Genomic DNA, 26,507 nt, shown 5'->3' on the forward strand with positions numbered 1-26,507 from the left:
AGTAAACTGGCTGGTTGTACTGTGGATGGATTACTAAATGGGCCGAACAGGTTCAGAACCAGCGGCCTAAAAGAGACAAAGAGGCAAAAGAGAACAACTTCAAAGACATGCAAGACGACCACAAAGAGACGCAAAACAACCACAAATACATTAAAAAGGACAACCTACGCATAACAACCACATAACGATGCAAACTGGCCACAAAGAGACCCAAAACAACCACAAACAGACACAAAACAACCACGAAGAGACACAAAACAACCACAAAGAGACGCAAAACAACCACAAACAGACACAAAACAGCCACGAAGAGACACAAAACAACCACAAACAGACACAAAACAGCCACGAAGAGACACAAAACAACCACAAACAGACACAAAACAGCCACGAAGAGACACAAAACAACCACAAAGAGACGCAAAACAACCAAGAGACACAAAACAACCACAAAGAGATGCAAAACAACCACAAAGAGACACAAAACAACCACAAAGAGACGCAAAACAACCACAAAGAGACGCAAAAAAACCACAAAGAGACACAAAACAACCACAAAGAGACGCAAAAATGACTACAATGACAGTTTGTAGTCAGTCTGTCGGAGGGTTGGGGTCTCTTTTTAAATTTCTTTGTCTCATAATCTGTCCATTGCTGTGAACTATTTGGAGGTACAGTTATCAACTATTTACTGATGTCATTTCATGTTTGTTTATTTGGCCTTATGTGTTATTTTAAATGAAAAATGTTACAATCTCTATTGAGGGTGAACAAGAAGCAGGGCTCCTCACATCTTTACTAATTCAACACTTCACAGATGCATCCCCCCTCTCTTTATAAAGCTGTGCCCCAGTCTTACCCTCCTCCTTTAAAAGTTTATAAACCCGCCCTGCTGTTACATAACTGTTCTGGTAGGATGTGGAGGTCCTGAAGAGCAGGGATGACAAACGTTTTTACGGTGGGAATCAATTATTGATGAGGACGAAGCTTGTTTATAGCACAACTCATTTGGATCAAGAAACCACCAAACACTCTGCAGTTATAACCGATGCGAACACATTACATAACAGAGCGGCGGAGTGGAAGAAGGAGGAAATCCTTTAGTCTTGTGTCTGAAAAGCATCCGACATACTCCGACTGTGCAGCGTGATGCTATCTCAGCCCGTCTTATCATCACACTGAGTAAAACGTGTCATCCTCAAACGGACACGTCGCATCTGATAGAGATTCTTATCACGGCGTCAAATCGCTTTTGTCAATCTGAAAAGAAAAGAGAAACTAAATTCAAGCAGAAGGGAAAGAAAGCGAAAGACTCTTCAGTTCTGAGGATGGGTGACATTTCTGCAGCGTGTTTGCAGAACGGTTTTTAGAGGCAGACTGACCTCATTCAAATCCCTGCAAAAAGACTCAAATGCATCCTAATGTTCAGTCAAATCAAGTATGTGTCTTTCAGTTTTTGTCTTCCCACTGCTAAATTCTGGAATAGTAACCTAAAAAATGACATAAGAGTTATGTAACGTAATAACTTTGAAGAATATCCACGTGATTCGTCTCTGCTGAAGCCTCAGTTTGGTTTGGAGTTAACTTGGATATGAACTGAAGACGTTTCACCTCCCATCTGTCTTCAAGAAACAAGTCCAGTGGGCTACGATGCAGCATCACCATGACCTGGATGACTGAGAACCTTCCAACATGGACACCATGCTGTAGTGGAGAAGACTTGAGACAAATGAGACCATGAACTCAACAGGAAACCATTTATTGATGTAATAACTCAAGTGAGAAGTAGGGCCATTTTCTCATAAGCTTACATACAATTGGATGTAAATCGTTTTTGAAACCACTGGAGTCGCCCCCTGCTGAGCATTAGAAGCCAATGATTTCCTCCTGTAATACAAAGACATGCAGGTTCGTATGACTGATAACTTGTCCTGGAGGACTCCACTTCTCACCCAGTGTGAGCTCTGACAGACGTCCTCCTCCCTCTGGGACTCTGCGCAGGATAAGTGTGTATATGTAGATAATAGACGAGGGATGGATGGATAATTACCTGTCAGTCAGCTCTTACGTCTGGCAATAACATCTACTTTACCTGGTTGTCACTTACTCACAGGTGTGATGTGCAGAGCTGTCAGTCATTTTCTCTGAATAAATGCTGTTGAATAACAAAAAAATAAACCAGTTCAGATGTGGGAGCAGGCCATCAGTCCCACCGTGAATCCACAGGTGAATATAAGGCTAATGCCTCATTTACAGGAGATCATCTCCGCTTGGATCGGATATTGACAGGCTGAATGAGTGATGGGCTCTCTGACACAGTCGTCGGTCCCGGCGGCTCTGAGGATGAATCACTGTGGGGATCCCAGTGGGTGATGTAAGAGGAGCTGGATGGACACAAGAGGGAGAGAGGCAGGCGATGCTGCTCTCTGGTGGCTTTAATGGAGAATAACATTTGATGCAGCGTCTCATAATTTATAATCTCTTCAACTGTTTCAGGAATCTACAGCAGCTCTGGGAGGATTGTCACACCTGGTCAGGGGCTACAGATGAAATGTCTGGCATATTTACAGTAATGTTTATTAATATGCACTGTCCCTGAGAAATTTGTCCCTAAAACATTGACTTTATGTAATTCAATTACATAAATTACATATTGGATTTCCATGTAATTCAATGACATGACTTCTACGTGAAGTATAATACTATAATACTTGACAAATTGCATTAACTTATTTTAAGCAGACAAAGTTAATTCATTTATTCTCATCAACTCAACGTGACAGAAATACTTTGCATTAAATGATAAACTTTATGTCGAACTTATGTAACTGAATTACATGGACATCCTGTAAGTCATTAAAATACATAAAATCAATGTTTGAGCAAAATAATTTTTGTAGGAATTTACAATGTTTCAATTTGAAAGGTTTCTTTTGATGCCAACAGACAAAAATGTGAATTATGTTCATTTTTTTACCTTTAAATACGGTGAGATAATACATTTTCTTGAGTGTACAGTGTCTCAGTTTACATGTGGTTCATACAGTCTTTGGTTTTATTATTAAATCAGTATTTACTTCAGATTATTACCTTAAAAAAAAGTTTTTTTCATTGTTTGTGTACCATTTATGATTAAAGTTTGTGTATCAGTTTAGCACGTTAGCATGTTCAATATTTTCCAACATGCAAAGAAGCACTAAAAGGTACATCTGAGGCTGAGTATTAGATAACCTGAACCTGATGTTGGAACTGGACTATAAGTCAGGGGATGTTTTTAGGATACATCTTGTAAGGAACATGAAGAATTTGGGTGTAAATGTCCTTTAAAAGTCCAGATTGAAGGTTTCTCAAAGTTTCCTCTTCAAAGTTCACAGTCCTTCCTGTCTGCTGCTGGAGACAGAGCCGGACAACCAGCGGTGTTTGTCACACCGTCCCTCACACGCGACCACTGTTGGTCGAGACAATAGTCCCTCATCAGAAAGTAATCATGGACGAAGGAGGAACACCAGCGGGGGATCCCACATTGTTCTGATCCGAGGAGGAGAAGCAGGGAGTGTCGAGCGGCGAGCTGCAGAACAATGGAGGCAAAGAAAAGGGCTTTTTTTTTTCTTTAGCGTTTAATATTAAAGGTCCAGTGTGTAGGATTTAGAGCGAGCCCCCAGGAAGAGCGGCAGGCTTAGAAAGCCAGTTTTAATAGTGGCCAAACCGCGTAATTACATCGTCACATGATGCACCGGGGCCCAAAAAGACTTTTTCCCATAAGCTAACATTGTGATAGAAGAGGCTGCGAAATGACTCGTTTGACTGTCATAACTGGAGCCATTAGGTCCGATAAAATTTGGGAAGTCTAGAAGAGCTGCGCGATTCAGTTACTTTATCCCGATTCAAGTTAGCCGGGCGCTAAAGCGGAAAGTTAGCCGGCTCAGTCTTGAGTGTGCCCCACAACACTGAAGATCCAGGTATTTTCAGAACGGGGAAGTCAAGCTTTTATCGACAGTGGTGAAAAACGTTAATCTGGAACCGTGATCATAAATTAGAATCATAAATCAATAAATCATAAATTAAAAGATCATAATCAGGTCAATAACTGTGAGTTCTCTTTGAAATCACATCAACGGACCTAAAGCTGGACTTACTGTAAAACTACAGAGACATTTTTGGCATTCTTGTGACTGTAAACACTCCGGCTTTACTCAGATTTCATTGTGTTGACACTGTAGGAGAATATGTTCCATGTTTAGGATATTGGGGTCCAGAAGAGGAAACCCAGACAGAGATCACAGCTCGGTCCAGACGACAGGCGCTGCTGTGACAGCGGGCCGGGCCCTCTGATGGAGACTGGCCCTATGAACTGTTTGTCTGTTGTCTGAGCTTTATATACTGCACATTATGAGCAGTCAGCCAACACAAAGGCAAGGTCAATAATGTGAAGTGATCCGCCGGGTCAAAAGACCTGGCCCGGGTCCAACCATTGTTGAAGGGGTGTTTTTTTCAAAGCAAGCATGCAACCTCCTTGTCTGCACTCACGCTCAACTTTTGAGTATTTCCTGTGGAGGAATCAATAAGACAATAGCAGCGAGTGGCTCCGTGGTCCGCATGAAGGGACGGGTCTGACGTGTCAAGGAGCTTTACTTCGTGATTGAATGCTTGGATATGCAAAGTGGCTGCAAACAATAAAAATTCTCGAGAATTTTCAGGAAGTTTTGATCAAATGAATTTTTTTCCACTTGCTTATCTTATTGTTGGAAACACAATGAAGAATCTGAAGAATCAAATGTGTGATGCCAACATTTCCTTTTTTGAATATAAATGACAGAATCATGGCTTCCTGCTAATCACATCTCTCCCAAGGAAATTCATTAATTGATATTTTCAGGAATTTCAACGCTATTCAGTCACTCTCCATGGGCGTAAATCACAGGGGGGGGCAGGGAGGACACGACCCCTCCGTCTTGGGAAAAAAACGATTTATCCACCATGATATTCAACTGTCAGAACAACCAAAATTAAGTTTTTACAATGTAATTTTAGACGTCTTTTCAACTTCAGTACGTCTAAAGAACTTCACGTGGATCAAAATGTAACTTTCATGAAGGACACATTTTACGCTATGCAGCAGAAGCTACTGGGTAGATCTGAACCCCAGGCCTCAACCTCAGTGTCCTGAATGAGGCACACACTTTACCAGGTGAGCTATTAATGTTGAACAACAAAAAGTTCTTTAATCGTCTGTAACTGAAGTTGAAAAGACGTCTAGAAAAGATATTAATTCTGGCTCTACACCAACTATCTTTCTGGTGCGTTTAGGAACAGATCGATCAAATCCTACTGATTTAAGCTTTAAGCTTTAATAGTCTTTGAATTATATTGATATGATGTGAGGTTCAGTTAACTTTGCACTGAAATGTCTGGTAGAAATGTGCTTCAGAGGCAAACTTTTTACTTTGACACTGACTTTTCACGGCCTGTTGGGACAGAAGCAACAACAGACTGGGAACGTTGTGGATGCTCTAAAAACACCTGTTTGGGACATTTCACAGGTGATAGTATCATGATTGAGTATGAAAGAGGGAGTCGAGTTTCACCACTTTGTGAAACATGATTGTATAAAGGATATTTCTCTACATGAGCTCAGGAACACTTCGTTCAACTGATGTCGGTAAACTCAGTTTGTTTGCAGATGATCACATGCTGTTTTTGTACGATTCCAAATTTGGAATAAGTGTTGTATGTAACAAAAAGTAGCTATTAATTAAAATAATTAAAAACGCAAAGATGCAGGTCTCACAAACTGCAGTGATACAATGTGATTGAAGGTCACTTCAAATCACAAAGTTTATTGTCTCTGCTGTATTGTACACTTGCATTTTTCCCAAATAAACACCACGGCTTCGTTCCCTGGCCTCTTATGAAACACTTCCTGCCCTCAGCAGCCGCTGACCTCTTATCAGCTCTGCTCAGCCTTTCTCTCTTATTGGTTATAAAACTCCTGTTCACATCGCTGCTGCTGATGAGTGGAAACCAGGAGCTCAGTCTCTGGCTCTGTTCTCCGCCATTAAAGAATAGAATAACAAAAAACAAGGTGATAACAACTCGAGACCTTTGTCCTTACAAATCCACAAGGATGCTGATTAAATTCCAGCTCGGTTATTCATGCCTCCTCCTCCTCCTCCTCCTCCTCCTCACATTACATTCAATATAGACAGCCGGCTCTGCTTAGGTTTTGGGTATGTTATCCAAAAAAGCCTTGAAAAAGTAGCCGGCGGTCAAATCCTTTCAAGCCAGGGAGGAAAGCACATCACACGGCTGGAATGGCAATGAAATGTCAAATCAGATATGAGAAGAAGCGATTGTGTTTGGTTCAGTCGTGGAGTCTCGGGTGCAATCAAAATGCTTTAGGAGGCCCTGCCCCTGTCATTACAATGATGAGACATCACGTACTGGAAGCTTTTTTTGGGTATCTTACCACCAAATGAAAACAGCCCACTTCCTCCGCCCCGGGGCAGACAAAACACAACTTTAGCTTCTCTAAAAAAAAAGGTTCATGAAGGAGAGCACGTACAGCAAAGTGAAGTGCTCGACTGGCCTCCTTTTTCCGACGATCTCCGCCTGCCCCGGTGCCACCAGGAGACGAGCCACGAATGGAGATGGCGCGTCTGACCCGGAGGACAATAGAAACAGAGACACCGTGAATAATAATGATTCACAAACCGGGCTGTGTGGTGCCAGCTTGACGCACAAAGGGTCAACACAGCAAATACTAATGAGTTTGATTCTTTACTTTCACAGTCAAGCGGACAATTTGGATTCATGACGGATTAAATCATCTGTAAGAACAATGCAAATTAAGTTAATACACAGGAAAAGTGTCTGAGTTTATGTTAATCACAGGCAGTGGTGGACTCAGGGAATGAAGGGTCATAATGTCAGCGAATTAAGATGCTAAGATGCGTGGAGAAACACACTTCAACCTAACATCTCTACGTCGTATGACTTCTGATGAAGAAATGCCTGCAGAAAATGAAAAGAACAGACATCAGAGTAGGTTAACGACCGTCAAATTTGTGCAGGATTTCCGGTCTGACCTGCCTTGCTTGATCACAATATTTTCAGCCCTGTCAATCATTTTGGGGAGAAAAATCAGCGGTTAACCTCTTCTCTGAAGTTTGTTCTTTCATTTTCTGGAGGTGATTCTTCAGCAGACGTCATATGATAAAGATACGTTTTAGAGTGTTTCTCAGTGACGTAATGACCCGTTTTTTAGGTTCCCAGGCCGGACTCCAAGGATATTTGACATTTACAGTGAAGAGAGGGCATCTAACCAGGCTTTGTGCACTGGAAGGGCTCCCTAGAGGGCACGTTATCAGGTTTTATTTCGATAGGGGCATCCATGGGGGCACTCTGAGGGCCTGTGATCACTGGTGGACTTGATGATCATGGTGATGTGATGTTATAATATTACTGTGAGTAAGTGAAAGTTAACCAAACAGTACTCTGATATTAACTCTACTAAAATAGCAGAAATGAAAAAGTACCTCAAAATTGTATTTAATTACAATACTTGAGTAAATATACTTAGATACATCCCATCACACTGGAGCAGAAGGGAGAGGAAAACAAAGAAAAGGGGAAAAACTGGAGTCTAGTTCAAGGCCGTGACAAAGATAAAACTCCTGAATCAACACTCGTCACTTTAAAGTCCTCACTTTAGGTTTGAGTCCAGACGACAGCAGATTCCAACAATTATCTGAAATAACTCAAATGACTGCTGAATGTGGACTTCTGAACTTTTTCTGCGTTAAACAAACCAGGGAGAACATTTTCTGTCTTTAACTAATGAAGCACTTTCATGCTCCTTCACCTCGAAGTAATGAGGGAGGGTGAGCAGACAAACCAGAAACTGAGGAAAGACCAGAAACGTCACTCCTGAGGGTTTATACTGCAAAAGATTTTTATTTCAACCGACAGTTGAGTATGTACAGGAGAACAGTTTGTACATAAATAGGCAATAGTTATAAATATCAGCGGTTCGGCTGGTACAAAATTAAAAAAGAACATATCGTACAGTATCTACATGTGCCACTTTGGGTTTTTTTGTTTTTACAACATTGTCTCTTGTTGGATTGTCCGTATCGTCCATTCACACGTTGTCTTGAGCTGCGCTGCACATGCGGTCGCAGCGGGTACACAGTATGTGTCCGGGGAGGGGGGGGGGGGGGGGATCTGTGGCATTCGGACGACAGTAGACTGAAGGGGGGGGGCAGCTTTAAGTTATAAGCCTGTGAGAGAGACAGGATTACTGAGCTGGGCTTCTCGCTGCAGTGCGATGGCATTTTTTTTTAAGTCTGGAGGGGATTATTAGCTGCTGGGTGTGTCCTTAAGATATTGCAGCACACACACACACACACACACACACACACACGGTCACACAGCCAGCTGAAATCACAATATTCATCAGGAGCGATCATGGCACTGGGTGTGAATCCTCCGACTGTGTGAATATCAAAATACTATCCAGTGGTTAGTTTGTTGGTTACACCTATATACAGCTCAGGATGTACAGTAAGTGCACTCGTCTAACAACTTCAAAATAAAAAAAAAGCTCTCCAACACATTATGTAAGACATTTTGCTCAGTGAGCTGCTCCTCCGTCACTTACGATTAGGTCCTCACCCTTTTCTGAAGCTTCGGGGGGTCGGCTGAAGAATGTGAACAACCCCCGCTAATGAGAGAAAATAAAAATTCACATCCTGTTTCTACTACTCGACACCGAACACGACGACACTCACAGGTCTCCTATGAACTGCAAACACACGCACGCACGCACACACACGCACGAAACATGCTAGAAACTGCCCCGCAAACAGCTTCACAGAGATATCATTGCTTTGACAGCAGGTGAGTCATCAGCAGCAACTCACATTTGGTCCCTGAAATTGAGCGAAAAACATTCAGACGGGCGGCGTGGACGATGTGCAGAGCGTTGAAAGAGGGATTCAGACGATTTATCTCTGATTTTACACTTTGATTTGTTTTTTTGTGTGGGGGGGGGTGGTGGTGTGGAAATTTCTGTATCAAAACACTCCACAATCATCTCTCAAGCATTCAGGCTCCTGCTGCCGCTTCATACCTGTGCAACATCGCCCTCTCGTGCGCTCAGCTGGTACTGAAGGTGAGCTGTGTCGATTACATAACTCCTATAAATACACTGTTTACCTTTAGAGCCACAGAACCACACACCTGACGACACCAACATCGATTATTTCTGTCAAATTCATATCAGCTGTGGGGGGGTTTTTTTTGGAGCCAATGTGCAAATGTTTCTAAAAACTTAATGAAATTAATAAATCGTGGCTGTGATGTCAACTAAAATGAGACAAACGTGTTAAATAAAGCTAGAATGTGAGCGGTACTTTGGCATTTCAAGCTCTCACCCTGCACAAGACAATCTGTTTTGAATTTTCAGGAGGACTTAAGGGCCAAGTACTGAGCGTTAAACTAAAATAAAACCAGTGTTTCTTTCCATCCTTTAAAGGATGAGTTCACCCAAAAAATGAAAGTTCAGTCATTATCTACAGTACTCACCCTCGTGCTGATGGAAAGTCAGGTGAAGTTGTGTAGTTCATAAAACATTTCTGGAGCTTCACAGCAAAACAGAGTTGCAGCATTCTCCTAAACAACTGAAGCAGATGGGGACCAAAAACAACCGAAAGAAAACACAGAATGGCTCCAAACAGCTCATCCGGCGCAAGTCTCCTGAAGCTCTGAGATCCAAAATCGATTTGAAAAGATGTTATTTACACTTTCAGACGGGGTGCATGCTAACACTTTTATCTTAGCAGCTACAGAGAAGATTTCGGCTAAAAAACAGTTGTGTATAGCGTCTTTTCAATTTAATTTGGGAACTCAGGGAGACTTGGATTATGCCCGACAAGCAGTATGGAGCCGTTTTATGTTTTTTATTCAGTTGTTTTTTTTACGCTTTAAACCAAGTCTCCATCTACTTCAGTTGTTTAGGAGAACGCTGCAACGCTGTTTTGCTGTGAAGCTCCAGAAATGTTTTGTGGACTACAAAACTTCCCCTGACTTTCCATCAGCGTGAGAGTGAGTAGATAATGACTGAACTTTCGTTTTTGGGTGAACTCGTCCTTTAATAGTATCAGCAAAGAACAAGTTTGAGTAAAATCAGTAGCGTCAAGCACATTTCTTCACAGATGATCTTTTACAGTTTGATTCACCAAAACAAGAAAGCTCGGCGTCTAATATCGCTGACTCCTGCGTTAAATACAGTGAACACTGGATTGGTAGTTTCATCGCACACTGTGCTAAAACAAGGCAGATTAATCTCAGTGCAATACGCAAAGATAAACTTAAGGAACATGGGTTAGTAAAGGAAACTAAGAAAAAAGAGGGAGCCATAGAAGAATGGCTGTCTGAGCAGCAGAATATCTGTCGGATGGCTTTCCACGGGGGAGCTCGTGCTGTCGCGGTGCAGACGGTGTTAGGAATACTACGGTGGGCCGAGGAAGGCTGGATTCCAACATTATTACAGGAAGTCTGCACCAGGACTCACAGACACACAGTTTGTCCGAGTATGTGTCAGAGCCGACTCTCGAGCAGCAGAACAACCACAATGTCTTTCTTTAAAACCTGAATGAGAGGAACTTGATTCTGATCTACACGAACCAGATCCGAATCAAAGCTGCTCAATGCAAACTGAAACACGTCTCAGGGCTCGTCCAGCTCTCACGGCTGTGTGTGTAACGCGAAGCTGGAATCAGAGACGGTTAGCTTAGCTTAGCATAAAGACCGGAACTATAGTAACAGCATGAGAAGACGCACTTTGCTGGAGTCAGTTCTTGTCTCAGTTTGCCGTTGTGATAGTTATTAGGGATGAGTCATGATTTTTTAACATTTGTTAAATAAGAAATATTCAAACAGTTCAAGCGACTACGGTTTTGTCTAATATATTTTCTACTGTTTGTACCGGCGCGTTATGTCCAGGCCTGGGTAGAACCGTTATTATTACCAGGCTCCGGTAAAACGCTTGACACACAAGGTCAGTTTAAGACTGTACCGCTTAATGCTACAGTTCATAAAAACAGCAGGTCTTTGAATAACCATTCCCGATGACTATCGCATGGCATTTTTAGCTTGGACTGATTATCCCTTATAGATATATATACATCTATATATCTATATCACATTTTGTGTCAACATCAAGCCCTGTTCTGAGGTGCTAGGAGGACATTTTGTTACTTTGAGACAGAGCCAGGCCATCTTTTTCACCTTGTCTCCAGCCTTTATGCTAAGCTAAGCTAACCGTCTCCTGGCTGCAGCTTCTTATTCACCGGACAGACGTGAGAGTGGCATCTTCTCATTTAACTCTCAGCAAGAAATCGAATAAACACACATCCCAACGTATCAAAATATTCCTTTAACTCCAATCAGAGTTCTTGTTGGCACTCAACGAATCAATATTTCAACAAGACAAACCAAATGAAGCTGATGCTGGTTTTCTCCTCCACTTCCACTGATTTCACGCCTCTCCTCTCCGGCTCTTAACGAGCGACTCCGACGTTTACAAAGTGCAAAATTCAAAGTTGCGTCTCGCTCGTGAGTTGAGTGACGCAGCTCTGAAACATTTCAGGAACGGGAATGATGATGATGATGATAATCTGGAGGTGAGGCTGATGTTGAACACTGAAGAACAGCGTTTTTTTGCTGATGAACACTGTTTGGGTCTTCACTCCCTAAAACACCCCTCACTGCTCAACATTTGTTCTCACGCTGATCATCAGATCATCATCAGAAAAGAGGTTTGTTTTTTTTTCCGCACAAGTGCAACGGAAAGCCTTCAGAGTCAGTGGCCACAAAGGCATCTGGATGTCCCAGAGAAGGCTGTTGGCACAAAAGAGTGACGTTACTCTGGAAACACCCCCAAACATGGCTTTCATGTCCAGAGGCCGAGGATGGCGCCGTCTCCGCCTGGTGCCGCTCTCCGACACAAAGGCAGCCGGTCTGCATTGAGTTCCCTCTGGACTGCAGTGTGATTGTGGCAGTAACAGAGCAGAGACACCGGGGGGCGCTCTCTCCTGCATCCAGCCTCAAAGGTCCAGAGCAAATTTCTGCCTCCTCTGCCCTTCCACAAACCCAGCCACGATGAGCTCGACAGTCTCGTTCGCTCTCGGCGTCTGTCCTTCAGCTCGTCCAGGGTTTTCTCCTTCACAGGGTGGCGAGGATGCGTGAGAAGGAGATGATGACGGAGAGGGTGGTCTGGCCCACGCCGAACACCAGAGCCTCCAGCGGTGCCATGTCCTTCCCTGCCACGCGGTACACCCCCGCCACCGCCGCGCCTGAGGGGAGAAAACACACATCGGCGGCGTCAACACACACAGCGAGTAAACAGATGGGCGGGTTGCACAAACACAGCTGTCTGTCACGGCCTGTCACCATTACCACAGATTGTCCATTCAGGACGAGGAGCACAGAGGACAAACACGACCTCCCTCATCTTTTTCCATCCATCGGAGCAGATATTTATTCATCAAAACATGGCGGAGCGTTCATGTGACGCTGCGGCTCGACACAAAACACAAACAGAGATACAGTTGGATTTAAAGGCCCTGAATACTTCAATTAATGAGGTCCAATGAGAACGAACAATTTCAGTTTTGGTTAAATATTTGGCGTCAGAGGTTTATTTATGTGCGTTTCTGTCTGTGCTCTTTTTATTGGTCTGAAGTCGGTGTTGGAAAACGGTGATGTTGATCTCAATTAAACAGATCAGATAGATTCATGCCTGTTGATTTAAGAACAAAGCTGTGTTTTTGATTCGTGTCTTGTTAAGTTATGGCTACTTGTGATTTGAAACTAAGCACTCTGGGGTATTAAAGATTGATGTTTTTCCTCCGGACACCACCTGACCTTTCCTTCACCTCTGCTCGGCTGAGACTGTTGTTCTGTCCTGCCACAGGCTGGTGTACACAGGGAGGGCGGAGGATGATGCTGAGGGTGTGTGCTCACAGTCAATAGTCTGCTCTCCCCCTGATTGCTTCACATTAATAACAAAGTGTCTTTCTATTTCGGTGTGGGGGGGGGGTGGCAGCTCGGATCGACGATGGAGAGTGATTAATTGTGCGAGCCCTGCAGAGCTGCAGCCCGACGCTCGGATAGATCGAGGTCCATTTACACACCCTGTGATCACACTCAAGTTACTGTGAGCTGAAGGTAATGAAAGACAAAGCACGGCTTAGATAATATCTGGTACGTCTGCGTGCGGTAAATAAAAGCACGGATGGAGAACGGGCAGCAATAAAATCAGATACATACAGACTCAGAAAATAAAGGTGGAGCTACAACTGGGAGACAATATCAATACTTTTAGTCTGTGTACGATAATTCAGTCTTATAAGTTTTGTTTTAAACATTTGAAGAGTTTTGTCTGGTGCACTGGACATTAATTTGATTGATTTACATGTGATTTGGCAAACATACTGTTATATACATATATGTACAGTAATGCCCCTGTCCTTTCTAACAGACCACATATAGGAATCTGGGAATTGGACTTTTAGATAAAACCTCTTGAGGCAGCAACAAAAACGATCTATAACCTGCTGATTATATTAATTGATTCATGATTTGGTCCATTAAATGTCAGAAAAAAGTGAAAATGTTCGTCCTAGAGTCTCAAAATCCAAGGTGACGTCTTTAAATATCTTGTTTAGTCGGTCCAAAACCAAAGAATAGTCAGTTTTCGGTGACATAAAACCGAGAAATCCAGGAAATCCCCGGCTGAAAACATCATTTTTGCTGCACTTTCACATTTTCTAAATTAAGTCAAAAGTTGAAGCTCTCTGTGTTTCATAAACAAACAAAAAAAAACGAAGGTGAACAAGAAAACAGTCTAAAACCTTCCCCTCCCTCTCCGTCTCTGTCAACTCCTGTCTTCCTCTGTCTGACAGGAGTCAACGCACAAACTCCCTCCATCTCACTCTCCTTCCTCCCCTGTCACCTCCCGTCATCTTCCTGGTTGACTGAACTGCTGCTGAGGTCAGGTCTAAAAAAAGGGAACTGATGAAATAAAAAAAAATTTAAAAGAAGCAGAAGTTACAGGACTTACTGGTGATGACGCCCCCGGAGAGGGAGGCCAGGAAACCCACGCTGACCAGCACCAGGGTGATGAGGCGGCCCCTCTTGTGGCGCTGCAGCATGACCAACATGAGCAGCCCCACGGCCCCGTGGACGAAGAGCGAGGAGAAGAGACACCAGAGGAACACCCAGTACCACATCTCTGTCAGGGAGACACAGCAGCACAGGTCTGATCAGATACGACCCGACAACGACCAAACAATCCGACTGTTGACTTAAAACATCATGTAAGATTTATTCATCGGGGTAAAATATTCACTTTAATGAATGCTGAAATGATTCGTCACATAAAATCTGATGGATTACCCAGAGGCATTTTGGGAAATGTAGTGCAAAGTGCTGCTGCTTCTACTTATTTAATCTCTCCCTCACAACTTTATGTTTAGTGTGATAGTAAATCACCGCAGTGCCCTTTAAGCAAAGATGGAGTGAAAATGAATCGACCCCCTCGCAGTGAAGGATGAGATAAATACTCCTGCCTCCACAGGTAAATACACAACGTCCTCGTCGTGCACGTTCTCAGACAGAAACGCTCTACTGCTCCATCGGCCGCCGGCTGATTTCCTGATGCAGTTTAAAGATTTACACATAACGGAGCTTGTTTGAGAGCATATTGCAGCTACAGCTCAGGATGAACAGATACTCTCGGCTCTGCGAAGGTCTGCGAGGGAGGATTTCCATCTACGGCCGGTAGAGTCAGGGCTCATGGAGGAGGCGGCCGACCGCGGTAATGGACCCGAGGTGAGATGTAACAAACTGCTCCGATGTGAGATTTTAGATGAGCCGCTGCGAGCGAGACGTTGAGCAGTAAATGGGATATGTGGTCTGAAACAATAGCCTAACCCTGTGACTCAACATTATGAATCAGTGTTTCACTTCTTATTCAGAATTAAAAAGGAATGAATTTGTTTCATTCCTGAACTGACAACAATCATCATGTACACACTGAGCTCCACCGAACACAACAGTGAACGCTGAGAAGATACATCAGAGACCTCAGCAGGGATCAAACCGCTGCCTCAACGATTGATTTCATAACAAAACAGAAAAAACTATTATCGATTATTTGTCAACTTTTATGTATGTATTGTCATCCAAAAGATATCTACTGAAGCCCCGGCCTGTCTGGTCCAAACCTCATGTGTTAACAGTGTAAACACCAACACTCCAAGTCCGGCCCGCTAGATGCACGGCTAACCGAGCTAACTAGGTAACACCAGCAGTTAGTTAGTGGTTACTGTCGTGAGATGATGCCTGCTTCAAAACAACTTTTTTCATTATCGGGCCTGACATTGGTGTACAGGTGAGATATACAGACATTTAAACGTTGATTTTGACTTCATTGGACCCTAAATGTGAATATTTTCTGATTTATTTTCTTCTCTATGACAGTAAACTGAATATCTTGATCAATCCTGACATTTGAGGACATAATCTTTCACCGTTTTCTGACATTTTATAGACCATACGACTGATTAACTGACAGGATAATCGACAGATCGAACGAAAATGACAGAAATCATTAGTTGCACTCCTGAAGTAAACATCTTTATATAAGCTCGACCAAATCGGACGTCAGCACCGTTCAAAATCTCTCTCATCCTCTTCCTCCTCGTCCCCCTCTCTTCTCTGTCTTTCTGTCTGACAAACAGGTTTTACATAAAGAGCTGTGGCCTCATCGCACTTCACCAGCGAGGGGCCTTTGCTGCGAACCACTGGCACCGTGGGAGCAAAGAGAAGCCAGCTGGCTGTGAGATTATTCAAGAAGAAAAGAGATCGACTGAGGAGGAAAGGGGGCGTCCAGCACGGATAAGAACCACCGACCCAAAGTGCAGGAAGGTTGTGTAAAAGCCCGAGCCTGTTTTGTTTGGATGATGAGATATAAACAGGAATCGTGACATTGTTGTGTAGTGTAAACATCTGAAGACAGAGTATTTCTCAAAGCCCAGAGGGAGCACTTTAACATATTCATCTGACCTTGTTGTTTCACGGTCGACTGAGCGCCTACATCTATGTATTGATCCGGCGATCAGCTGCCGAGCCGGGCGGAGAGCGGTCGTGATGGAGCAGCAACACAACGGCTCTTTGTCCTGCATGACTGGACACGTCACACTGTTAGATCATGTATCCGATCACACTGCTGTTGTTCTACAACCATCAACGTCCGAGCGATGGGATGGAGGAGTCAGATAGATGGAGAGAGGAAGTAGGAGAGGACAGCGCTGCTAATGACGCTCCTCCGTCCTCCAGCCTGTGACCCGGAAATCGATGGAGGTCCTCCATCATCAAGGATGTCCCGATAGCTTAAATGACTCCGCGGAGACGAGGAAAGAGGATTATGCAACATCACTTCATATCGTTTGGATCGTAATTACAAGCAGCCAAGTGTAAAAACTCCACATCAGCTGCCGACTCATTAATTTGAGTCAGAGATATCAGGAATAACTTACTTAAAACGGGGTATATATAGTATGTTTGTTCACATTAGCCTATCTGCATCGGCGTATATGTTGTTGGATGTGATATTTAATACAAGGTTATGCAGAAAAAGATTGCTGGGGTATTTTAAAATTATTAAATTAGCAGTGAAGTCTGCTTAGAACAAAAAAAGGAATTTTATTGGAACAATATTTGCATCAATACCTCAAAAATCCCGTATCTAATCATTTAAAATTCTCCTAAAAAATAAGTCTGTAGTGAGCAAGGATGTCCTAAGTCGTGACTGACGTCAGCGAGGAGCCATGTGAGCCAAATGGAAAGCACCCAGAGACGTCACTCCCACCTCCATTAGGATCCATCACTGAGTCCCGGTTGCACAGGCCGGGCATCTGTCGCCCAACATAAGCCTGCACGGATTAACACAATGCTCAACATAGGAGCATGTCGGGCCACAGGAGGACGTGGCCCACAAACTGCACCGCTCTAATGTCCCGAGAACAGCAGGACCGGCACCCAGAGCACCAGAGGTGGAGAGGAGTCTCAGTATTTCTATTTAAAGCATCTTTTATACTTTTTACTTCACTACATTTATCTGACAGGTAAAGATACACGGCACCTTTCAGAATAAGATTTCGCATCAAACCAAATAATCTTATAAATCGACTGAATTGAGTCGTAAGTTAGTGTCGTGAAACTGTGCGCGTGCTAGTAGAAGTAGGAAAAAAGGAATTTAGGCCTTATTTTGGAGGAAAGTCACTGAACTTTTTAAGCTTTTTTAAAAAAAAATGTAATCAGATTTGACTGGTGAATCAACCATTGAAAGTGAAGTTATGGCTCTCTCCCCAGTTCATTTATAGGGGCCTGGTCCTTTTAGGCCCAAAATAACTGCCTGGGGGCTTTGCCAAGATGGCTGCCGTGTGCCAAGATTTGCCTGAGCGGACTTTGACCGGCCAACATTTTTTACATAATTCAGATGTCTGTGATTAATTAGCAGTTCCACCAAAGCTGCAGCTAATACGCCCGCTAGCTGCACGGCTAACTGAGCTTACTAGCTAACGGTAGCTGCAGTTAGCAGCAGTTAGCGGTTGCTCCGGTGAAATGCTGCCCCTGTTTTGTTTGTAGGATGAATTTGCCTTTCATATTGCACCTTTAAGTAAGTGATCTGAATGCTTCTTCCACCTTCACTGAGCACAACGACTGATGGCGGGGTCTGACACCCACTGAGAACCAAATGTCAGTAAAATCTGTCTTCAGTGGATAAGTAGGTAACAGTCGCCTGCCGTGCTGTACACATTTACATCTAAACACCTTGTTTAAAGGGATTTCTGTTGCACTTCTTGATGAATTACAAGGTTGATGTAGTGTGAACAAGATTTAAATGAACAACTGGAGAGAGGGCGAGGTGCTTCGGTGAAAATACACGGCTCATTATTTACTCCGGCTGATAGAAACGACTCCTGGCAGCTCATTTTTTTTAGTTTAGCAGATGTTGGGAGCTGAGTTGGACATTTAATTTCAGGGGACAGCGGTGCAGGTGGTCACAGCTGAGAGACTCCACCTGACGGGGTGAGAGATGGTTCGACTCCAGCGCTGCTGTGTCATGTTCAGAGATACGAGAGGCCGAAACGCAGTCACGGCGCGGCATTAACTTCTGCTAATCCGCAACTACAGGCCGAGGTCTTTGTCAGCACGGCAGCTTTAGGGCTCGCCCGTCAACACCGGAGCATTAAAAAAGCAGGGGATCATGTTTTTTTGGCCGCTGTGATAAGAGGTCGGACTTTTTCGCATGAACTCACAAGCCACTGCAGAACATGAACAAGTGGAAGTGGCAGGAGCTCTGCAGAGGTGTTGAGTTCATCCATCAGGAGGAAGAGTGATGGATTTGTCCCAGAATATGGAGACAGAGGGATACGGCCAGCTGGTCGTGATAAAGCTGGAAGGTGACCGGGCTTCTGCGGTCAGGGTCCTTCAGCTCTGGAAATCCCTGCTGGAAGAACCGAGTCTGCTGAATCATCCTTTAAAAATTGCAGTGTGCAGGATTGAGGGGGATTGATTGGAATATACTGTTCATAATTATGTTTTCATCCTCGTCGTATCACCTGAAAATAGTCGGCCATGTTGCACCACCATGTTTCTGCAGTAGAAGAAACCAAACACTGGCTCCAGAGAGGGCTTTTCACGCCATAGGGCAGGGTGACGCGAGGGGTGTTCAGTTGGTTGCAATCGGAATCCACACTGCTAGACGCCACTAAACCCTACATACTTGACCTTTAAATAACATCTTAAAAAATTGGTTGTTTATTTTACAGTTTTTAACTTCGTTGAGGCGCTGTTCTGTTGTTATTTTGCTTTCCTGTGTAAAACACTTTGTAATGTTTCCTAAAGGTGCTTCATAAATAAAGCTTATTATTACTATAAAGTAATTTATTGAAATGTAGACATTATGAATCTACTGCCTACCCTGAATTTTAGCTTATCGCAGTTAAAAAAAAAAATTATGAAGCAGCTATCAACACAAGAATGACAAACAAAATCATCATGTCACCTTATGAAATGTTATATGTTGTGACTTCATTAGCAAACAGCTAGACATTTAAAAAAAATCACTCTTTTAGCTCCATTTTTGGTCTCCACCATCTCCAAAGGGGAATATCTGACTCTTTGGCTACTAACTGCTCCGTTATGTTCACCAGCTGGTTGCTAACTTTTAGCTAACACAGCTGTGATTTACAACAGGGTTGATGAGAGCGATGAGACTGAACCATGACCATAAAGCTGCAGGGCTGAAAGACAAAACAATGAGCTAAAAGACACTAAAACATTCAGCCACAAACAAGTCCAGAATCTTTAACTGAGAGAAAATAGTGTAATGATCTGAAACATTTCGCCTGACGCTTGGTGAACGAGATAATAGTCACAAATACTGTGATATAAATTTCATATTGTTCAGTAGCGTAGAGACCAAATGTTAACATGAGTCATTTAAAGGGTCAGTTCACATAAATAACTAGAAAACTTACTATATCTTCTTCTTGAAAGTAATTCCAATAATTACTGTTACCAGTGGGGCTGCACAATTAATCAAAATATGGCCAAGTACAATATCCACATTGCAGGAGCTGCATTTTTTAGATAAAGGTTAAATTTGTTCAGCACTATCATGAAATACTGTAGTGTTTTCTACTAACTGTGGATTATAGCGCAATCATTTTATCAGCCCCCTGGTTTACATTGTAAAAACGGGAACATAAAACTGATGCTGCGTGTTATCTAACCACGCAGATACGTTTTTATAATAAGGGTGAACAAACCCTGTAAAGTTGACCTTTTGAATATATAAAGCCTATTTTCTACAGCAGCACTTCTTATGCACTCGTATTTGCAAACCATAAAACAAACTATGTTCCTTTTATAGTTTGCTGAAGTGAAACAAATCATAAACAGGAAACCCATTTGTTTAAGCGGCTCGCTGGGGCAGCACAGAAAGGTCAAAGAGGTTGACGTATCTAAAAACTTTACATCTGCTTCTGCACTGCATTTGTCTTGTTGTTCGCGGCTCACACGCTCTCCCCCTGACCTTATCTCGTGTGTCAGGAGGTCGTTTTTCACCTGGTTGGTGAACTGTGGGGTTGAGGGGGGGGATCGGGTGGCAGCGTTTACGCACCCTGCTCTCTGAAAATCCGGGCGTCAGCTCCCTCGCAGCTCTCTGCAGCTTTGCTTCCCCAAAAACTTCTACAAGCGTTGCAGCTTCCTGCTGAGTCAGGGTTATCAACTACCTCTTTTTACGTGCTCGCTTGATGTGTTTCTCAGCACAGGATGTCAGCTGCGTTTCATAAGATGGGTCTGTGCCAACTCAGCTATGACCGCTCTGCAGGGAGGAAATCAAGAATGTCTATAATCTGCTGTTTATACGACAGAGGAGGGCTGTTGTTCCTGTATACATCATCCTTTTCCCAGACGTTTTCTACTTAATCTAGATGAAAATGCTCTGAACAGATGGTGACAAGCACTTTTTTTCTGATAAGTTCTTGCTGAGGAAGTTCAGGCTGCCTGTAGAGGAAATGATAAAATGCCCACACATTGCTTTTCTAATTCCTACGTGCTTTTTATTTCACATGGACTTGATGACCCCACATCGTGTACTTGAAGCTCCTGAACATGGACCTTAAAGGAATGTGTGGATCATCATCTTTACTTGAAAAAGGACATCTGTCAATCATGTCCACATGCCCATACTATACTGTCATCTGTATCGACAACTGACACATCAGCTATCAACCCATCACGAAGCTCCAACCACATATTTACAGCTTAATTACACCTTTTTCATTAAAGCTTTTTATCGCCTGGCACCACCATTCAAAACTCCATAAGCAAAAGCATGGATTTTACTTCATCCTCAATATTCATAGAGTCTAGACCATCCCAGACATCCAGCCCAGAGTGGATGGTACTGGCTCTAATTGCCCCTTCATCGGGCTACTGGACTGCAAGACAAAGGGAGGAGGAGGAGGAGGAGGATGAAGAGGAGGAGGAGGAGAGGGTGGGGGGGCATTTACTACACAATCAAGGCGCATTCACGCAGCAGAAAGATTAATTAGCCGCATGTTGTGATTATTTTCATGTCATCCACTGACTCCAACACGCGTGGAAAGAGGAGTGGCATTTTTATTGTGGCCCAGCCGGTATTCAGTAGCTGGAGGTTGGGTGGGGGGGCTGAGGTGGTACAGATGCCCCGTTTTAAATGGGAGCAGCTCTGCCCTTTCTCCCGAGGAGAAACATCACATTTGTAGGTTTGTTCAGCGCGTTAAAATACCATTAAATGTACAGTGGACCCTGGTGATGGTGATGGCTTCAATGTGAGCAGAGCAGATAAAAAAAAACATGAAAGCAACATTCATACCGCATACCTGTGAAGTGCTGCAGCGTCGTGCCGTGCACCCAAAGGCTCAGCACTTGCTGCACCGACAGATTAACAGAATAATCCCTGTTCGTTGTCATGTTTCTGCCGCCGCTGCCGCCGCCGCCGCCGCCCGGGTTCGCACCCCTCTTTATCGAATAGCTGTACTTGGCTTTAGACGAAGGCATGGAGGAGACCGGGGTGGCATGGGATGTGAGGCGGCTCTCCCCGGCGCGGCTCGCCTCTACCGGTGCCTCTGCTTCGGCTTGACGTCCGTCTCCGCTCCGGGAAGGGAAGGGCCGCTGGCTGGTCGGTTCATCCTCGGTGGTGTCGGTGGCGGCTGTGTGGAGGCCATGATGGGGATGGCAGCGGGAGAGCAGGCAGGCAGACGCAACGGTCGGCTCGTCCTACATCAGCTAGCCCTGCTACATAACCCTTAAAGGGCCAGGCGCCCGCTCTGTGAGGAGGAGGAGGGGGGGTTTACGGTGTACGTCGACACATCTCTCCGGGGGACGATGCTTCATGAATGGGGGACAAAAAGGGAGGAGAGCCGTAGTTATAGGTCCATGGAGGAAGAGCGGCGTTTGCGCAAAAAAACTGCGTAGGTGCATAAAAAAAAAAATGCTACGTAGCAACGTAATCACGGCACATACCGTCAATATTAGCCTATAAATCAACACACTATTATTTTAATCATACACTTTATTTTTAATTAGCTTAAATAACATGAAAACATTAGATTTGATTGTTTTACTGCCATCAGTAAACAGTCTCCATTGACTGGCAGCCAAACAGGGTGGTTGCTAAGCAACACACAAGAACCGTTAGCTCCGGTGTGGTTGTTAGCTTGTTAGCGCAGATGACAGAAGCAGAGCTAACTATGGAAATAAATAAAACAAAACAACATAAATAGTAACACTTTATAATACCCATGATTAATAAATGGTAAATTTATAGTGAATTAAACTTTAGTTAATAGTTATTTGACTGTTAAAACGAGGAAATGTCGCAAACCAGTTGTTTAGCAATTAACATTAGCAACTTTATAATGGCCGTCCTAATAATGTTAATAGATGAACTAGGCCATAAACCATTTACAAAGTATTATAAACATCAGTTGCAACTTTACAACAAACAATTGCTTATAGCTATTCATTGTTTGTTAAAGTCAGTGTAAAGCAAATTCAGCCATTTTCTTCTAAACACATTAAATAGGTTATAAATGTATTTCCTTAAAACATGTAAAAAGCCATTCAGCCATTTATAATTTAGTTATGGAGCTAGGCTGCCAAACTGTATTTCAACATTTCTGTGTTCAGGATTTAATGGGCGGGTCAGAAATCATAGCCGCTTTACGTAACGCGGCTATGATTAGCATAAACCCCACCCTGCTGCGGAAGCAGTATAAATACGTTCAGTGCATTAGCTTCGGTGGTTTTCCGCTAGCTCTCGAGTCTCGGATAGCATATAATAGCCTATAATATTATCGTATTTCCATGATATTGTAATATTAAAGGTTATATTGACAACATTTTTTGTAGACAAATCATTAAAAAAAATAATACATCTAAAGAGAAAGAAGATAAGTGTAGAATAAAAGTAAAATATATTTTTTTAAATGGCTGCTCTAACGTTGGCTCGTGAGCGTTAGTGACATTAACTGATGTTAGCAACATTAACGTTAGCTGGCTAGTGTTAGCAACCAGGGCCAGACGATATGAACAACAGTGGTGTTGTGACGTGAATTTAGTGGAAGCGGAGAGATGGAATTCATTTAATGGCTGAATCTAATCAATAACCTTTAACTGATCATCATTTATTAAAAGTGAAGTGAAAGTAATTTACATTATCTTATATTAAATGTACTTAAGTAAGAAATGTGAGTGTGTGTGTGTGTGTGTGTGTGTGTGTATTAATATTGTCATGGCATTAAGTGCCAGCCTCTGCTACTCATAAATAAATCAATACGGGGGAGTTGCCCTTGATAAGTGTGGATGCAGGAGCTCTCCGTGGTGCTGATTGGCTCCTGCCACGTCACCCCAAAACGCCTGTTAGGCTTTAATAATAAATAATAGAACAGGATGTATGTAAGCAAGGCACAAAGCGATGCTAATGGAGTCTAAGTGGCAGGTTTCGAGGGGGGGAAAAGAACAAAAATGCCTTGATGAAGGCTTCAATCAAATATTGAATATGTTGAAATAAATCTAAACATTTGAGTTAAGCTGAACGAGAATATTCCATCTGTTCAGGACAAACTGAGGCCTGAATCACTCTGTCAGCCTCTGTTAAGTTTCAGACAGAATCTGAGAGCAGATGAAAGCTATTTTAAATAGTGTGAAGCTTTACACTCGTCTGACATCTTTTCTCACATGGCTGAGTGTCAGAAAGAAAAAAAAGGAAGGTGTGGGGAGGCAGGGAGGAACCTGAGAGCTATGTAGACACTGAATGTTCTGGTACATTTCTCTGAGGAGTGCAGTATTTTAAGAAGTGGCCCAGTTCAGAGGGATGAGGTTGAGGAAACGTCTGACATTTGACATCTTTTGTGTCTGTAGACATTTTCTTTAAATGCAGAGGTTAACAGAGCGGGTTTTTAAATAGGCTGTGGGATCACGGGGGAATCCACACACCAACATCTTCCTATATCTCAGCTGTTTATTCCACGACCAGTGGCAAAAAACGGGAAATGCATTTACATTTCTCGAACACAGAAATGTTTGGAAAATGTCGGTACTTAACGTTTCTGTAAAACGTGTCATATTACAGTTTATGAGCTGACTTTCATATCTGGAGGCGGCGGGAATGTTGAAATGTGAGAAAGCTGCTAAGCCAGCGACCACCGTTCAAGACTGTGCTTCCACATTTGAAATTGTGAAACTGGAGACCTCGGGACAATCTCCAGCCGTGTTCTTGGTGATCAGAACATGTGTATTAAGTCAAATCATGATGTTTTCCGTACCCTAACCAAGTGTTTTTGAGGCTAAAGCTAACCAGAGCACGAGTACACCACTGTCATGAGATAAAATTTTAAATTTAACCTAAAGAAACGTCAGGTTGCAACAGAAAGACATGTAAAGTCTCAACATATCAGTGGTTTGCAGAAACCTTTTATTCTGGTGACTGGGTTGGGAATGGTTGACTGTTATTGTTCATACGTACGTGAGATTTGTGGTTAGCGAGCTAAAACACTGTAAGTAGAAAACAACAGGATAAATTATTGCTAAAACTGGTGAAATACTGACTTTACCTCTTTCGCTGTAGTTTCATCACATCTTTTTAATATCTTCTTTCTTTTCTTTGCCCCGAGGGCTCAAAGGAGACTCGTCTCAGGTAAGACGCTAAGAAAAGAGAAAAACACAGTGTGGGATTTCTCACTTTTTCATTTAAACTTTAAAAACTTCATTGTATTTCATGAGATTCACTGTGTTGTTTTTAAAGCTCCTAATCGTGCTTTGAATGAAAATATCTGGCATTGATTTACATGTATTACTCTCTATGAAACACAAAAGGAGAGAGATGCTCTGTCTCTCTCTGTGGACGCTGACAGGTGGTCTTTGGGGGAAACGGGCCGACGAGACAGCGACGAGTCAATGAAGGCAATGTTTGGTCTGCAAAGCAAATGCCAGCCTTTGTTTGCTGTAAAAGCCTGACTTTTCAAACAGATTGCACCACCAATTCACAACTGACCACCATGAAATTCTTTAGAGAGCCTCTTTTCACTTGACCACTTCACAGCAGAGCTTTCAGCGTTAATCTGAGCGGGCGGCGGGTGTCCAGAGACGTCCTTTACATTACAGTGTTTACATCATCAATCACCCATTTAATAAACCTGGATGAAACAAGAGTGTGATGTTATAAGGATCGCAATTTAGGCCAAGATATCCAGATAAAAACAATACGTCTAATAATATAGAAAAAATTTAATATACCAGTTAAATGTTAAAATAATGGCCTCCCAGTGTTCCTTCAATCAGTCAGATAATAACTCACTTCCTCTGGGATCATTGGCGGTGACAGAAAATTCAATATTTTAATTGCCAGAGTTTCAAAGATCACCCGTTATCTACTCGTCCTCATGCCGATGGAAAGTCAGGCGAAGCTTCACAGCAAAACAGCATCCTCCTAAACAACTGAAGTAGATGGGGACAGGTTTTAAAGGAGCACTATGTAGTTTTTGGAGAAGAAATTCAAACTCAGAGATATTTAATTTTGCCATAACTGAATAAACAAGCTGTTCTCAGAGGAAAATAAGGTCCCAGAACACTGTTTGAAGCTAGAAAGGTGGCAGGGTCTGCCACATATAAACAAAGTAAAACAGTGCGAAATTGTGTTGTCCTTTAAGGTCAGTTTCTTTATTCAGTCAGGAAAACAAGGAAAGTTTGTTTATTTAGTTTGTTTAGGCATAAAAAAAAAATCCGTCAATGAAGCGACTAAAATATCTTGTCCAAAACTACATCCTGCACCTTTAAAAAGTCAAAGAACAGCTGGAAAAATAAACATTAAATGGCTCCACACAGCTCGTTCGGCTTAATCCAAGTCTGCAGATACCTTGAGATCCAAAGTTTGGAGATGTTACACCCGTTTTGAAAGCCGAATCATTACTTTACATCTTTATTTCATTTATTTCATCATCAGTTGGACATAAAACACTGACTTTCACTTTTTAAAGTAATATTTTAACATAATATCTTTACTTTTACTCAAGTATGACTTTTGGGTACATTTATCTGAGATGTACACTTTCAAATCTTGTTCATGGAGACAAATATAATCCAGTGGACTCTACAGAAATGTCTCCAGGTCTTATTCCCTCCATCCAGCGTGCCTCCACCTGAAGAAGGAACTTCTCCAGATCTCCCCCTCTCTTTGACAAACCTCTCAGTTCCCATAATTCATTACACTAAATGGGTTAAATGCATTCTTGGAGACGTTGTTCTTTAGTTGTTCCTCTAAACTGCTGCTGAGGGTCAGCAGGGTAAAACGAACCGTGTTGAGAGCGGTGGAGCGGTGTGGGTGG

The 26,507-nt window shown here is 42.9% G+C and overlaps 1 protein-coding gene across 1 annotated transcript; it reads right to left on the reverse strand.

The window, feature by feature from the left end:
• Window positions 1–7,927: 7,927 nt before the first annotated feature.
• On the reverse strand, window positions 7,928–22,313 carry tmem170b (transmembrane protein 170B). Its single transcript, XM_084379510.1, has 3 exons — window positions 21,504–22,313; window positions 14,126–14,296; window positions 7,928–12,356 (listed from the first exon to the last, which is right to left on the reverse strand). Exons 1-3 carry the CDS (start codon window positions 21,679–21,681, stop codon window positions 12,226–12,228), a joined length of 480 nt encoding a protein of 159 aa, XP_084235636.1. The 5' UTR covers window positions 21,682–22,313; the 3' UTR covers window positions 7,928–12,225.
• Between the last annotated feature and the right edge of the window lie 4,194 nt (window positions 22,314–26,507).

Source organism: Pagrus pagrus (genome assembly GCF_965226575.1).
Source record: "Pagrus pagrus genome assembly, chromosome: 17".
Lineage (NCBI taxonomy): Eukaryota > Metazoa > Chordata > Actinopteri > Spariformes > Sparidae > Pagrus > Pagrus pagrus.